The sequence below is a fragment of the Ambystoma mexicanum genome, chromosome 10 (assembly GCF_040938575.1).
Source record: "Ambystoma mexicanum isolate Mex_15411 chromosome 10, UKY_AmexF1_1, whole genome shotgun sequence".
Classification (NCBI taxonomy): domain Eukaryota; kingdom Metazoa; phylum Chordata; class Amphibia; order Caudata; family Ambystomatidae; genus Ambystoma; species Ambystoma mexicanum.
In genome coordinates this window covers 1,351,337,384-1,351,352,859 of record NC_090932.1, presented here as the reverse complement: position 1 = coordinate 1,351,352,859, position 15,476 = coordinate 1,351,337,384, and the positions used below count along the sequence as shown (strand labels likewise).

At 44.7% G+C, this 15,476-nt stretch overlaps 1 protein-coding gene across 1 annotated transcript in view; it reads right to left on the bottom strand.

The window, feature by feature from the left end:
• LOC138492321 (retinol dehydrogenase 14-like) overlaps nt 1–15,222 on the bottom strand; it is a 353,059-nt gene extending 337,837 nt beyond the window's left edge. Inside the window, exon 1 of the mRNA XM_069619370.1 lies at nt 14,203–15,222. Within this exon, the coding sequence (XP_069475471.1) occupies nt 14,203–14,323 (121 nt within the window). The 5' untranslated portion in view covers nt 14,324–15,222. The remainder of the gene's footprint in view (nt 1–14,202) is intronic.
• Nucleotides 15,223–15,476: the final 254 nt, after the last annotated feature.

The window sequence follows — 15,476 nt, the reverse complement described above, 5'->3', positions numbered from 1 at the left end:
GCTCACTCAACGCCCACGCTTTAGAAGTTAATGACATTATTACCAACCAGGACCTAGATATGTTCGCCATAACAGAAACTTGGCTGCACTCGGCCGCTGGCCCGACTATCAGCTTTGCTGTACCATCAGGATACTCGATCCTAAGACAGGATAGATTAACCAAAATAGGAGGTGGAGCTGCACTGATTTTTAAAGACATCTTAGCCTTAAGACAGACTCCCACCTCCGGGGAAGACACCATTGACATCCTCTCAGCCAAACTTACCCTCTCTCCCAAAAATACTGTAAACATTCACGTCATATATAGACCCCCAGGCCCTGCTAATAACTTCAAAGGCATAGTCAACCATCTTCTTGGAAAACACATCAAACAAACTTCCAAAACACTATTTCTAGGAGACCTAAACCTTGGATATAATGATAAACTTGACAAAGAAGCTACCACTCTCGCAAGAAACCTCACAGATCTAGGATTCACACAAATAGTCACTGCCCCGACCCATAATAAAGGCCGTATCTTAGACTGGGTGGCAGATCACAACTGTGGATCCACTCTCAACTCTAACACAGCCCTTCCATGGTCTGATCACAACTGCCTCCAATTCTGCATCCCCATATCATCTTACTCCAAACCTCTAAAACATGCTCCGGCCACGCTAGCCAGAAGTGCCAAAAAACGTACAGCTGACAATATACGTCCCTTTCTCAACACCCCATGCCTACCACCCCCGTTCTCCTCCAACCCCAACACTCTAGCAGAGATCTTCAAAAACACCCTCCCATTGGCCATCAATACCGCAGCCCCTCTTGAAAACAAAAAAGAAAAAAAATCGTTTCACTCTAACTCATGGTTCACGGACGACCTACTAAATCTTCGCCAATGTAAGCGCCAAGCCCTCAAAACATGGCAGGTCAATCCCTGTGAGGCCACCAAAGTAGACTTTCTTTGTATCTCTAAAAAATACAAAAATGCCATATTCAAGGCGAAGTCAGAAACCTACAATAAACGTATCATGGAAGCCAACTCCCACTCAAAAGAGCTTTTCACCATCTTTAAAGAGCTCACTATCCCCCCAATCTGCACAGATGAGATTGTTAAGGATGAAGCCTGGTGCAATAGCATCCAAACAGCGATGTTAAATAAAATAGACCTTCTCCAAAATAAAATAGCAGAACACTTTAAGGCTCTACACCCCCAACAGACCCTCTCTGTCAATACCGCCAAAGATAAGCACACCTCAAAATTCAATTTTTCGCCAATCACGAGTCGGACACTCTCCACATCCTCAAACAGCTCAAACCATCTCAATGCAAAGGCGACATATGCCCCCCCAACATAATTAAAGAGTGTGCGGCACCCCTCGCACCGATCATCACAGCATTCATTAATGCCTCATTTAAGACGGGTAATGTCCCTGACAGCCTTAAAGAGGCGTGGGTACGCCCGCTCTTAAAGAAACCAACCCTGGACCCCGCTCAACCTAACAATTACCGGCCCATTACAACGGTTCCATTTCTCCTAAAAATCCTAGATAAGAGGCCTACCTGGAAAACAACTCTGTCCTAGGTAAAAGGCAGTCTGGATTCCGTAAAGGTCATGGCACTGAAACCGCTTTACTAGATCTGAAGAATCAAATCACCCTAATCTTAGATAAAGGCAAGCCGGCCCTCTTGCTCCTCCTAGACCTTTCGGCAGCATTTGATTTAGTCGATCATGCCATTCTCACGAACCACCTAACTCAGGCCGCTCATTTCTCCAAACAAGCCACAAACTGGATTACCTCCTTCCTCGAAGGTAGAGTGATGAAAGTGTTTTCCAATATAGCCAACGCAGAGCCTACCACCATCAGGTATGGAGTCCCTCAGGGCTCATGTACAGCTCCCACCCTCTATAATCTTTTTACCAAACCTCTCTTTGATAAATTGGACGCACTTGGGATCACATACACCAACTACGCTGACGATACCCAAGTACTCCTCCCGCTCACAGGACGCTACCTTCAGGACGAAGCCACCCTCCAGAATATATACGCCACCATCCAAGCATGGATGGCCACGAACGGCCTATGTCTTAACGGTGATAAGACCGATATTCTCATCCTTGGCCAAAAATCCACTCTCAAGAACCTCGACCCACTCTACACAAACTTCTGCATAGACAATTGTGTCATCCCAGTTCTACCTTCTGTTAAAACACTAGGAGTCCACATTGACGCATCACTATCCATGGACAAGCAATTCAACTCCATTGTCTCTGCCTCCGCCCTGAGCACTAAGCTCATTAATGCCATTAAACCTTTCCTAACCAAAGATAATTGCTTATCTATTGCCAGAGCCACCATTGGAGCCAAGATAGATTATTGTAATGCGCTATTGGCTGGCACTTCGAACACCAATCGCAATAAACTCCAAACAACACAAAATAATGCACTAAGAGCAGCCCTCAATATACCTAAACGGGACCACATCGCGCAAGCCAGAAAGGCAGCACATTGGCTACCTGTCAAAGAGCGCATTACATTCAAAATACTTACCACTGCACACAAATGTATTAACCTATCCGCACCCTCATACCTGTCTGATACCCTAGTCAGATCGCACTCCACTAGACCAACCAGACAATGCCACACCAACCAACTTAGGGTCCCACGCATCAAACGAGCTAGAGCAGGTGGAATAAGCTTCCCATACATTGCCCCGAAGCTATGGAACGCACTACCTAGCACACTCAGAGCAGAAACCTCTCTCACTGCCTTCCGAAAAAAACTGAAAACCACCTTGTTCAACTAGCTCCTCCTACGACATCATCTCCTCTTCCTCTCCTATCTTCTCCATACTACTCTCTTGCAACTAAGTAATGACTTCATTGTATGTATAACAAGTCATGTCTGTAACAAGCGCCACGATGCCCTCCGGGCTGCATGTGCGCTTAACAAATGCGAATAAATAAATAAATGTCTATATAACAGGGACACTATGGAACCAAACCGTGGCCATGGTGGCGGTCTACTCACCACCAGCATTGATGACAGGGCTGCTAGAGGAGATTACACACATAATCACCAATGATACATCTGAAGTGTTGATTTTGGGGGCTGACTTCAATGAAGTAATGAACGTGGAACTCGATCGATCACACCTAACAGGGAGGAACCCTAATACCCACAGCAATTTAGCTACCTTCACAAATGCATTTGGGCTAAGGGTTGTTTGGCATGACTTGCACCCTGACACAAGAGAATACTCATTCAACTCGGGAGCGCATGCCTCGATGTCGAGGTTGGACTATTTTTTCCTGCCAACAGTAAATATACACAAAGCAACCACAGCGACCCTGCTCCCAAGGGGTATCTGAGATCACTCCCCATTTTTGATGGGGCTGAAGACAGCAAGACCACTCCCCCCTTCAAAATGGCAGCTCAATAGTTATTACTTGGGCTTTCCAGACTTGGTGGAACATATACAGACAGCTACACAAAGATATTTCGAAATAAACACAGGATCGGAAGATGACCCTGGGAAACTCTGGGAAGCATATAAACCGGTGCTCAGGGGGGAAATTATCTCCTGGATCGCGGCTCATAAGAAAAAACACAAAGAATCACTCGCCAAAGCAGAAACTGAGGTGAAACGAGCAGAATAAGCCCATCTGAAATTTGACAGACCCGATACACACCGAACATTGACACTAGCCCAAAAACGACTGCAAAATGTGACCCTAGATTGCACAAAAGAGAGGAAGCACACAGGCATATTAGGAAACTGAATAGTGAAAATGCGGAACCGCTGCTAACTGATCAGGAAATAGCAGAAGGTTTTGCCGCCTACTATGCAGAACTGTATAAGGCCCCAATTGATCCTATAGACAACGCAATACTGGATGAGATTAACCTTCCTCGTCTCAATACTAATCAAATGACCCTATTAGAACAAGACATCACCGAAGAGGAACTGACCCAGGCAATGACACAATTACAGTCTGGGAAGACCCGTGGGCCAAACGGCTTCCCAATAGAAACCTGGAAACCGATAGAAACAAACGAGCTAGCTCCACATCTACTAAGTATGTACCTACACTCGAAACAACAAGGTCGGCTACCTGCAGATCTTAGGAAAGCGTCCATGATAGTGATACCCAAACCAGATAAACCACCAGAAGAATGCAGCTCATACAGGCCAATTTCCCTTATAAATAGTGAAACCAACGTATTAGCAAAAGCACTATCAAACCGCTTACAGCAAGTCATAACATAACTCACCCACCCGGACCAATGTGGATTTATGCCACAGAGATCCACACGGATTAACTTACATAGACTACACTCGGCACTGGAAAGATCACCGGCCCTTCAAGACACACTGGCCCTCTTAGCAATAGACTTTGAGAAAGCCTTCGATTCAGTAGTGTGGGAGGCACTCTGGGAGATAATGCGACAAATGTGTTTCGGGGAACAATACATGGGATGGGTCAAACTCCTCTATAGCTCCCCGAGGCAGAAACCAGGGTAAACAGATGGTCATCGAAACCCTTCAAACTAGGGAAAGGAACATGGCAGGGATTTCCCTTATCGGCAATGCTATTTGCGATAGCAATAGAACCCCTTGGCGGATTATTAAGAGACACACACACATGGAGGGGTTTTCAGTGGGCGGAAGAATGGGAAGATAAAGTCTCCCTATATGGTGACAACCTACTGATCTACCTGAAACACTCGGCTAACTCCTGCCCCATTGTGACACCAATGCTGGAGCGATATGGGCAATTTAGTGGCCTAAGAGTAAACTGGGCCAAGTCAATATTATTTCCAATTGGGAATGTGGGGGATGCAGTCCCGGTTGACTGCCCTTATCGGGCTGAGACGAGTCATTTCCAATATTTAGGTATATAGATATCACACAACCTGAACAAATACGCGATAAGAAACCTACGGCCAATCGTGGAAAGATTTTCAGAGGTTGTAAGATACTGGACTTCCTTGCCACTGACATTGTTGGGGAGGGCTGCGTTGTTCAAAATGATAGCTTTGCCTAGTTTCCTTTATATTCTTCAGAATGCCCCCTACACATCCCGACAGCCGAATTTCACAAAATTTAAAGTACCCTCAGGAAACTATTATGGGAAGACGGACACCCGCGTATAGCGTTCAGCACACTTCAGAAATCAATCTGTGAAGGAGGTATACGGTTGCCCCGCCTGCAGACATACTACTGGGCGAGCCAGATGGCAGTGATTAATGACATACTAAATGGAGATGCAACACTGCCTCATATTAAAGCAGATGTCATAAATAGGGCAGAGGGAACCCGGGGGAACACTTATATCAAGCAATGCGCACTACATCCGAATGGAACATGAGAGCACACTCAAAACTAATATGAACAGAAGCACATAATTACATTGGCTGGGGCAAGAACAATCACTCAAATACAGCCCATATGGGGAAACAAAAACCTCCCTGAAGTAACCAAAGTATTGAGATGGCCGAGCTGGGTACGGATGGGTGTAACAAAAATAGAAGACGTAACGCAGATGGTAAACTTCTACCCTTAGAGACCCTAGTTACACGATTTCACCTCCCAAACACAGAGCGCTTTCGGTATACACAACTACAACATGCATTACAGACTCACCTCACGGACATGCCAGACTACACCCCCATAGAGAGAAACATAGTTCTAGAAAACATTGATAGGAAAACCACCTTGGTGATGTATAACACAATAACTTCCTTTGCAACACCTGAACTGCGAGGCCTGAAAACTAAGTGGGAAAGGGATGTGGGCGCAATCCAGCCAGAGGAATGGGTCACAGTGTTGATGTACCCCAGAGAAATAGCCATTTCATCTAGACTCCGGCTGATACAATTTAAAATACTGCACAGGGTATATTACCCAAGAGTGGCGTTATACCGCTGGGGCAAAACTACAGATCCAAATTGCTTGCGATGCAAACAGGCAGTGGGCACCTTCTTTCATATATTATGGGAATATCCCCAGATCCAACTGTACTGGCAGCAGTGCTGTGATGAACTCTCAAGAGTGTTGGGACAAGAGATCCCCAAAGACCCAAAGAGTTTGCTATTAGGGGTAGAAGAGGAAGGAACACTGACACGTTATGAAAAAATGTTCTTTTCAACCACCACAGCTCTAATTAAACGGAACATAGCGCAATTGTGGGGATCTGATGTAAACCCGAGACATGAACAATGGATCACAAATGTGAACAGGGCCCTAGCAATGGAGCAAAGAGTATACAATATCAGAGGTTGCCCCGGAAAAACTAGAAAGATATGGCAAAAATGGGAAGATGCCCAATAGACTGATGAGAAAAGAATGCTGTGCAAACGGCAATAGTAAAGTGATAATACTGCAAGAGCTTGTATGATGTTTAATGTATGTGACAGTTTTAGATCAGGATCCAGTGCATTTTGTTGTGGTTGGTTGACTCTGTCAGAGTCGAAATGTTATGTTTTTTTACGTAATGTGTAACTTAAACTAAATAAAGAGAAGTATAAAAAAAACGATGTCACGTTGGTCTGCGCCCTCTAGGTTGCAAGAGCGAATTAACCCGCTCTAAGTGTGCATCACTGCCCCAGGAGGGCTCACTAACCTCACCAGCACGGCCTGAATCATGTGCCAGCCAAGACACATCAGCAGTCCCAAGAGGATTTCACATACCTTGGGCTCATGAGGACACTGTGTGGTGGAGATCAATCCATGAGTGGTCCACCACAAAAGAGAATAAATAAACCCACGTGAGAAGCGTACCGTAGCCTGACCATGTCGGCAGAGATTCTGCGACGTCCACGTCTTCCACCTCACTGACCGTTACGCCCATCTGCCTGGAGGACCCACAAGATAACCTGCAACTACAAGGGTGCCACCATTCAACATCACAGATACTAGCAGCTTAGTTCCAAGATGGGTCAGATGACTGCAGGACTTCTATTTATTCATAGATTTCATGGGTGTGTGTGAACCACAACGTTTCATGGGGCTATTGATGTATTCCCTGGGCCCCATGGTGCGGGATATTGTGGATGAAATGCCAGAAGACACCATGGACTCATATACTGATGCAACGGACTCTCTAAATGCATATTTTGTCCCTCAGAGAGACATGGACTACGAGAGGCACAGTTTTCACACCTCCACCCAAGAGAAGGGTAAAACTCTCGACATGTTTGCCATGAGACTTTAAAAAAGTGTGAAATATTGTGACTTTTATAGCAATTCTAGTGAGCAAGCACTCAGATCAGCAATTGCAGGCTGTGTGGTGGCCGAATTGCGGAAGAAACTAAAAAATAGGAGATCACTGGAAGAAATCCTAATGCTCGCAAGATCTGATATGGCAAACAAAATGCTGCTGACTCCATGTGTAAAAAATAATCATATAACCATATTGCAAGCCACACCAACCCCGATATGTCAGGTACAGATGACTGACAAGCCACACAAGAAAGAGTAACTAAACTGTTTCAGATGCGGCTATGATTTTTCTGATGAAGGAACGTGTCCAGCCATGGGACACAGATGTGACAGATGTGGAGAAGAAAACCATTTCAGAACCATGTGCAAAACAACAATAAACAGACAACATAGTCCACAGAGAAGATACTCAGGGCGAGACTCGGAAAGAGAACGATCGAACAAATGAAGATCTCTGGTATAACAAAGATGAGGTTCACTGGAAAAACATACTACATCACACAGAAGCCCCAAATGTTTGTCAGGAAGGTGCCAAGAATGCCATTGAACAGCAACCCCAGAGAATCATAAGCAGAGATCAACGCATCACAAGATACGTTACATTGAACTGAATCTCAGGCGGCAAACGGACTCAGACTCGTCTAGTGCAGAGTGGAAAAGAGGTTAAGTGCACGCCATCGGAATCAAGACGGCAGTGGAATTCAGCCCTGCTCTACTTCTACAAGTAAACGGAATGCCTCAAGTGTTCCTCATAGACACAGGCACCATCGTAAATGTGATGAGTGAAGAAACCTACGCCAGTCTTCGGAACACTGCTCGATTAAGAATACCAGATACTGACATATACCCATATGGCGCAAGTACCTCACTGTCATGTAAAGACATGTTTGAAGCATCATGCTCATACAAAGACAAAACTGAGAAGTTGAAGATATATGTAATGAAAGGAGACGTAACTGTCAGGAGCCTACATGGTTTTAAATCAGCCATGAAAATGGGGCTGGTGCACATCATGTACAAATTGATGTCGGCATTTACGTCAAGTGCCAAGGAAATGGTTGTTAAGCTGATCCCTTTGCTGTTTCAGGGGCTGAGAAAGCTGCGAGACAAATCATATTACACATCAACAAGGAAATTAAGCTGACAGCACAACATTATAGAGGGATTCCCCTAAAAAGTCAGTCCCAGGTAGAGGACGAGTTACAGTCACTGCTCGCAGAGGACATCAGTGAACACGTAAAAGGGGCGACTCCTTTGGTCTCCCCAATTGTACCTGCACCCAAGAAAGAAACCTTGACACAATATATGTCTTTGTGAAGACATGCAGAGGCCTTATCATGCCACAGTAAGGGAAAGGCATGTATTGCCTTGAATGACGGATATCATGCACCGCTTGCACAGAGCCAAAGTGTTTTTGAAACTAGATCTAAATAAGGGATACCATCAATATGAGCTATACCGGGATAGTCTATACATAACCCCCTTTGCGACTCACATAGGACTTTTTCACTGCAAAAGACAGACTTTTGGTATCTCATCAGCTGCTGAAATATTTCAGAATGAATACACCAAGTAATTCGTCATATTCCCCACTGTCTAAATTATAGCGATAATATTTTAGTTTTCGGAGACACTCAAGAAGCTCAGGACGACACATTAAGAAGAGTATGCATGACCCTGGAGGATACAAATTTAACACTAAATGTCAAAAAGTTTGAATTCAGCAAATCAACGCTAAAATTCTTTAGCCATATTTTCTCAGGCAACGGACTCCAACCAGACCCTGACAAAGTACATGCGCTGGTCGAAACATGCCCACCATCATCCATCTCTGCAGTGCCGTCCTTCCTGGGAATGGCCAGCTATTGTATGAGATATATTAAAGATTTGATATCAGCACACCTTTGAGACTGCTTAAAGGTAAAGGACAGGAATTTCACTGATCCCAGGGATGTGAGACCGCATTTAGAGAAATAAAGTCACGCATCTCATCAGCCCCGTGCATGGCATACTACGAGCCTGAACTAGACACAGACCTGAGTGAATGCTAGTCTTGTTGGTTTTGGGGGCATTCTGGCTCAATCCAAACAGGAATCCACCTCGATCAAGCATATCCTATGCAAGCAGAAGTCTCTCTACCACCGAGTGTGCCTACTCGCAACCAGAAAAAGAAAGTTGGGCTGCGGTGTGGGCTTGCGAGCACTATCACTTGATCCTGTTAGAAACATTATTCACAATAATGGCCAATCACCAAGCCCTTACTAACATCTATGGGAAGCCCAACACGAAAATGCCTCCCCGCATTACAAGCTGGGATTTGTGCCTACACGAATACTGCTTTGACACTGTTCACAAACCAGGGAAAGACAACAATCCGGCTGACTTTCTGTCCCGGTTCCCATTGCCGGTAGTGGTCGAGGCCTAAACTTCTAAAGCTGATCAGTACGTAAACAATCTCATCAGTAGTGCCCTTCCCAGAGCCATACATCTGCAGGTTGGTGAGTGGTACAAGAGTCACACAAAGATGCCTGCATCTCGCAGGTAAAGAAGAAACTGCTCTCAGGCAAATGGCATGATTTAATGGATGGTAGCCCAGAGTTGTCGGAAAAGGCACACTTTTGCTCTCATGAAAGATGAGCTGTCCATATCCTAGCAAGGCCTACTGTTGAACCAAAACATAATTGTAATTCCCTGCTTGCTACAAGAGCGCATAATTGAACTTGCACATGCAGGACATAGGGGCATCCTGTCCACAAAACGGCAACAGCGAAAGTAAGTATGGTTTCCTAAAATGGATGCCAAGGTACATCATCTGCAAGTCAGTGGCATCACGCACATTTCCAGAAACAATGAAGATGATGGTGATGCCACTAAAGGTGTGGGACAAGGTAGCTGTCGATTTCTTTGGACACCTCACAAATGTTAAATATGTCCTAGTCGCTGAGGATGAGGTGTCTCAGTACCATGAGGTTCATCTAGTGTCATTCACAAGTGATCCTGCAGTCATTCCTGCACTTGACAAGATGTTTGCAGATTATGGGGTTCCTACCCTTGTCAAATCCGACAACGGGCCTCCTTTCAGTGGACAGGAGTTTGCCATGTTCGCCGAACACCTAGGTTTTCAACATAGACGGATCACTCCACTGTGACCTGTAAGGAAGGCATAGTATCAAAAGTAAGACAGACAAAAGTGACCACAGTTCAAAGGTGTTATTGAACTTCAACAAGGGTTTGATAAACACCTATCTAATCCTAAATCTACAGATGGGAGCGAGCTACGACCATCAAATAATAATAATTCAGTCATACTGGAGACTCGTCAAAATGAAAGGGCATGTACTAAAACAAAACGATTGCCAATCCTTACTGCTAAATACAAATTGTGTGGGGTAGGGTTTATGAAAAAGTACGAAGTGTTCACAAAATGATTTGTCAGGATGTTCAGGCTGTTGTCCTCCCTTCCCCACGTTTTCAGCAAGGGACAAGGAGGTTCACTCGAACAAAGCACACACTCTGGCTTCTTCGGCACGATGATACAGTTCCATTACCAGCATCAGGGCCTTCTGTGCCCAAGTCTCTTTATTTATCAAAGTCTCTTGATTCAGAGGGCCTGATGTATGATTATGATAATGATTATGATTGGTCATTTATAACGTGCTTAATACCCAGAGGTTTCTAAGAGTGGACGCGGGGGTCGAGCCTGTGTTGCTCTGTGTCGCCTTGCTTCCAAGGCGAGCCTGTTGCCCCTGAGCTATCCCCCGAGTCGATGTACCAAAACAAAACACAAAAGTACCTTCTCCTCTTATAAATACTCAATTGAGGTGATTCACACTGGATCCCCCTCAGCGTGCTCATATCCCTTTTATTTCACGATTGTTACTGTGGATCCCCCTCTTCTGGGCTCAGATCCCCCTATTTACAATGTTCAGAGATTATTCTTTCTCGGGTGACTCATGGATCACCCTGGATCCCCATCAGCCTGGCTCCAATCCTTCCTCTTACACAATTGGCTCGGACCAATTTCAGTTCGCATTAAATTATCGAAGACTTTCGAATGTGCACAGGGTTTAGCTTGACCCGTTGTAGGACCACTTTGATCTCAAAGTTTCTTTTTCACAGTTGCCAACCAGTTAGATACCTAACAGAGACCTTCAAATGAGCACCACCTGCGCCGGACCACTCTGTCTACGGTATCTTTCCTGGCCTCCAAAGTTCTGTCACTCCTCTGGTTTTCAATTATGATCACGTTGCTTGTCACATTTGCTTCACACACTGTTCTCCTTAGATTTCTTCATACATTTTTGGCGCTTGCAACCTTGGTTCAAACACAGGCTGGTCTGGTAACAGTCTTTCCGACTCACCGGTTGTGCTGTCTTTACTGGCGCTGCTTTGTTGTACGAGCCAACAACAGTACCATGGTGGCAAATGCTCCTCCCCACCTTGGTTATCAATGTGGGAGAGCCCCGGTTACCTTAGACACACAATGCAGGTTTCTTCAGCTTTAGTCCCAGATTTCTTACTTTCTAAGGTTCACGAAAGTAACGGTCTGAAAAGGACAAGGGCTTTTCCCTCCCTGCAACCCTTTCTGGTCTCGCCATCTTTCTCCTCATATTAAACTGCCATCGTGGAACTGCTGCTTCCTTGTGTGCTTTGCCTTGCTCAGAGTGCGCTTTTGTGCTCTGCCTTTTATCCGTGTGGGGAAGTGTGATTAAAGTTAGGTGTGTGTGTAATAATCAGTAATCGCCTGACCTTTCCTGACCATTGTATTGGGACATATCAGGTATACGGCTCTGGTGTAGGTCCGTTTTTGCTCACGGTGAGCTGTCCATGAGAAAGTGCTAGTTTTGGGAAACAGGGTGGGGTGGTTGAGTTCTTAAGTATCCTACCTGGTAGGATGGGAAAAATGTGTTACAGGGAAGGGGATACAGTGTCTCACAATCCAGTGTCCCACTCCCACAAAACCCCTCATCCAGGTGATCCTCACACACTGGTCCACCTCCAAGAACTGGAATCAAAAGAGATGGCTGTGTCCTGGCCACCTGGATGACAAATCCCAGGGACTAGTGGGTGAGACACCTGGTTTCGCACAGGCCAACGGCACAGTGGAACGCTACATGGCCAACAAGCGCACTACACATTTGCACCATGATCAAAGGGTTGTTTATGCAAGCCATCAGTACACTCTTCAGGGACTCTAGAAACACCTCTCACAACATCAGGGGTGTATGTCCCTCTGAACTCACACCCCAAGATCTGGGAGAAAACTCATTGACTCGCAAGGCATGAGAGAGACGAAGTCAACAAACGAAAGATGAAGATTTACGTTGATGATCGAAGAAAGCCTAAAGGATCCAATATTCATGTAGGGGACATGGTCCTGGTACGACAGAAGCAGTCACAGAAACACCTGCCTTCAACCCCAGTCCTTTGTGAGTAACGGAAACTAAGGGCTGCATGATATTGGTAGAGAATGAGGAGCATTCTGTTACTAGAAACATGTCATTCTTTTGGAAAATTGGACAGGACAGTGCAAATTAATTCTTTCCCACAGATAGTTCTGAAGACTCCAGCTCGCAGGAGAGCAACTCAAAGTTTAGAGATGGCAACGTGGATACTACTGACAGCAGCAACTTTGAGACAGAAAGAGTTCCAGATAAATGCAGTCCTTCCAAGTGATTGGTAACAAGATCTAGGAGGTGGACTGAAGAGATGGAATGACTGGCCCAGGCAGTGATTGAAGTGCGTGGGGGGAGGGGGGGAGATATAACGCTCTAGTGTTTTAGGGGGCATCATACGCGGCTCTGTTTCACGGTCTATGATCACACTGACAGGAAACACATGACCGGCTGTGACGTGGCGACCGTACACTGTAAGACGAAGAATGGAAGAGGTTGTGAACAACACTACCTGAGTGTTGTAGCGTTATTGCCCGCTTCACACGACATAACAGATAGGATGCATTTTATGTGTTGTAACTGGAAGCATGTTTTTCTTGCCATACCATTTACCTGTGGGAGAAAAACTAGCTCCCCATCAAAAATCCTCCTAAGGTTCTAGGTTTGCTCGACAGGGAATAGTTGGAAGACCAATGAGTCCAGCTAAGTGAAAGGGAGAGACTGAGAAGTTGCTATCCCCAGGACAAGAAATGTGTGCTTAGAGACGTTTAACCATAAGTTGTCACTCATCCAATCCTGGTTTTGTATGGTGCAGACTGTAACGGCTTGGGTACCAATGACAACAGTCCTTATGTTAAAGGTTATCTGGGAGTAATCAGCGTATAACTGAAATTATTCTGAGAAGGACTAAACAATGTGAGCTGAAGCTTTCATGCAGTTGTTAAAAAGCCACTAGTATAGCGTGATGCCTATCTGGGTCCTAACTCTTTGCTGATCATGTCCACTGCAGTCTTGTTTATACGTAAGGTAAGTTCTCTCTCTTGAAGGAGGGGGAGAAGAAGAGGATACACATACGTGCTCAAAGTTTTGAAAGGGGCAAACCTTAGTCATTCTAAGTTTCATAAGTTTATATCACAGAATAGCATGCCAACAACTAAGATTCTGCACTTAATCCAGCATGCATCTACACAGGCGATGAACTAAAAATACAAATGCACACATTTTCAGCAGGTGTATACAATTCAGGCAGAATTTAGGAAAACATAGCCATTGCTAACGCATCATAGTTTTTATCGACTCTAGGGTGAAATTAACCATGCATATCTAATATTTTTAAACGTACACAAACTTGAATATTAAAAAAATGCTGAATTATTTTAACGAATTAGCTATCCCACGTAAAAAAATGTATGCTGCGTGAAGAAAACCAAAATCAGCACGTTAATGTACTCAAAGACAATCTAAAGAACTTTATCCACGCACGTATGTAGGCATACCTTTGAAACCGACCTTATTTCTTCCAAACTAACAACCTCAAAGCGTGTTTGAGAAGGTACAAACGCGTTAAGACCCATGCCATTAAAGTTGATCATCTTACCTGTGATCAAGGCAGTTTTCCCATCCAATCTCCTGATGTCCAAGCAGATCCTCCTGGCCTTCAGGTGCCTGAGCAGCAAGGTACAGAGGAGGGCAACTAGCACTGCCCCCAGGACATACATGGTGACCCAGGAATTCTGAAGGTCCGGTTCCCACAGGTGTGCGATGTGATGCGTTTGGACCTAAACCTGCATTTGCACGAAATACTTGTGTTACTGCGGCCTGAGATTCAATTAGAGTCTCTTGGCCATTTAGCCTAGGGTGATAGACTACCCGCTTACACTGGACGAAACTTAATGTTTAACATTGTTCAAGTGTTTACATTATCAGAGGAGTATTCAAGTTTCACAATCTTGCTAAAGCTGCACACAAGACTTATTGTGTCCCTTTACGGCTGTATCAGCGTCAATGGCAAAACATGCCTCGATCACTGCATCTCAATGGGGTTGCACCTCCTTTGGAGACTACATATGTCAAGGGCTATGCAAGGCTTAGTCTCATACAGGTAAACAAGCCTGTCACTGGCCTCTGCTTTGTTAACCTAGCAGTGGGCGGCAAAGGCTTTGGTGAGGATTATCACAACTGAGAATATAAATTTTAGTTAAAATATTGCTATTTCTGTACTTTTGTTTTTTAGGTTCCGTTCCCTAATATAACCCTCCTTTCAAAGTAAAAATAAAACGATAGCTAATTTTATTGCAAAACCCCATATTTAAGTGTTTACAGGGAGACTCTATGTTGTACCTTCTCAAGGCTACGGAGCCCACGTCACTGGCTGTCAAGACAACAGTTCGTGCTTCTATCTCTGTTAACACTGTAAGGATTGTAGAAAGCGTCAATGTCTACAGAAACCTACGTTGCCATAACGGGATGCAAAACCCGTAGTACCAGTCTGCCTTCTACATCCGCGAAAGTTGAACCATTTTTACCAGCTAAAAGCTTGATTGTAAGGAAAGCCCTGGCACAGTATAAATAATGAACCGCCGCCCCCGCTTAAAAAGAGAAAGAGACAGAGGACACAAGCACACGCCATTTATTTCAAGCAGACGAATATATCCGCCATGTTAGAAAATGGGTACGTCTTTTTCAAACAATGAACACCGAGTGAAGCGAGGCTGTAATTAAAAGCTTCGATGAAGAAAATTATTGTACTCACATTAGGCAATTTTAAATGTGTCTGCAGCAATTAAAAATCTTTTTGTAGAAGAAAAATGCGTTAAGAAGTCAGTATGCTTCTGACATCTTTTCGTATTTTAAATTCACACACGTTTTATC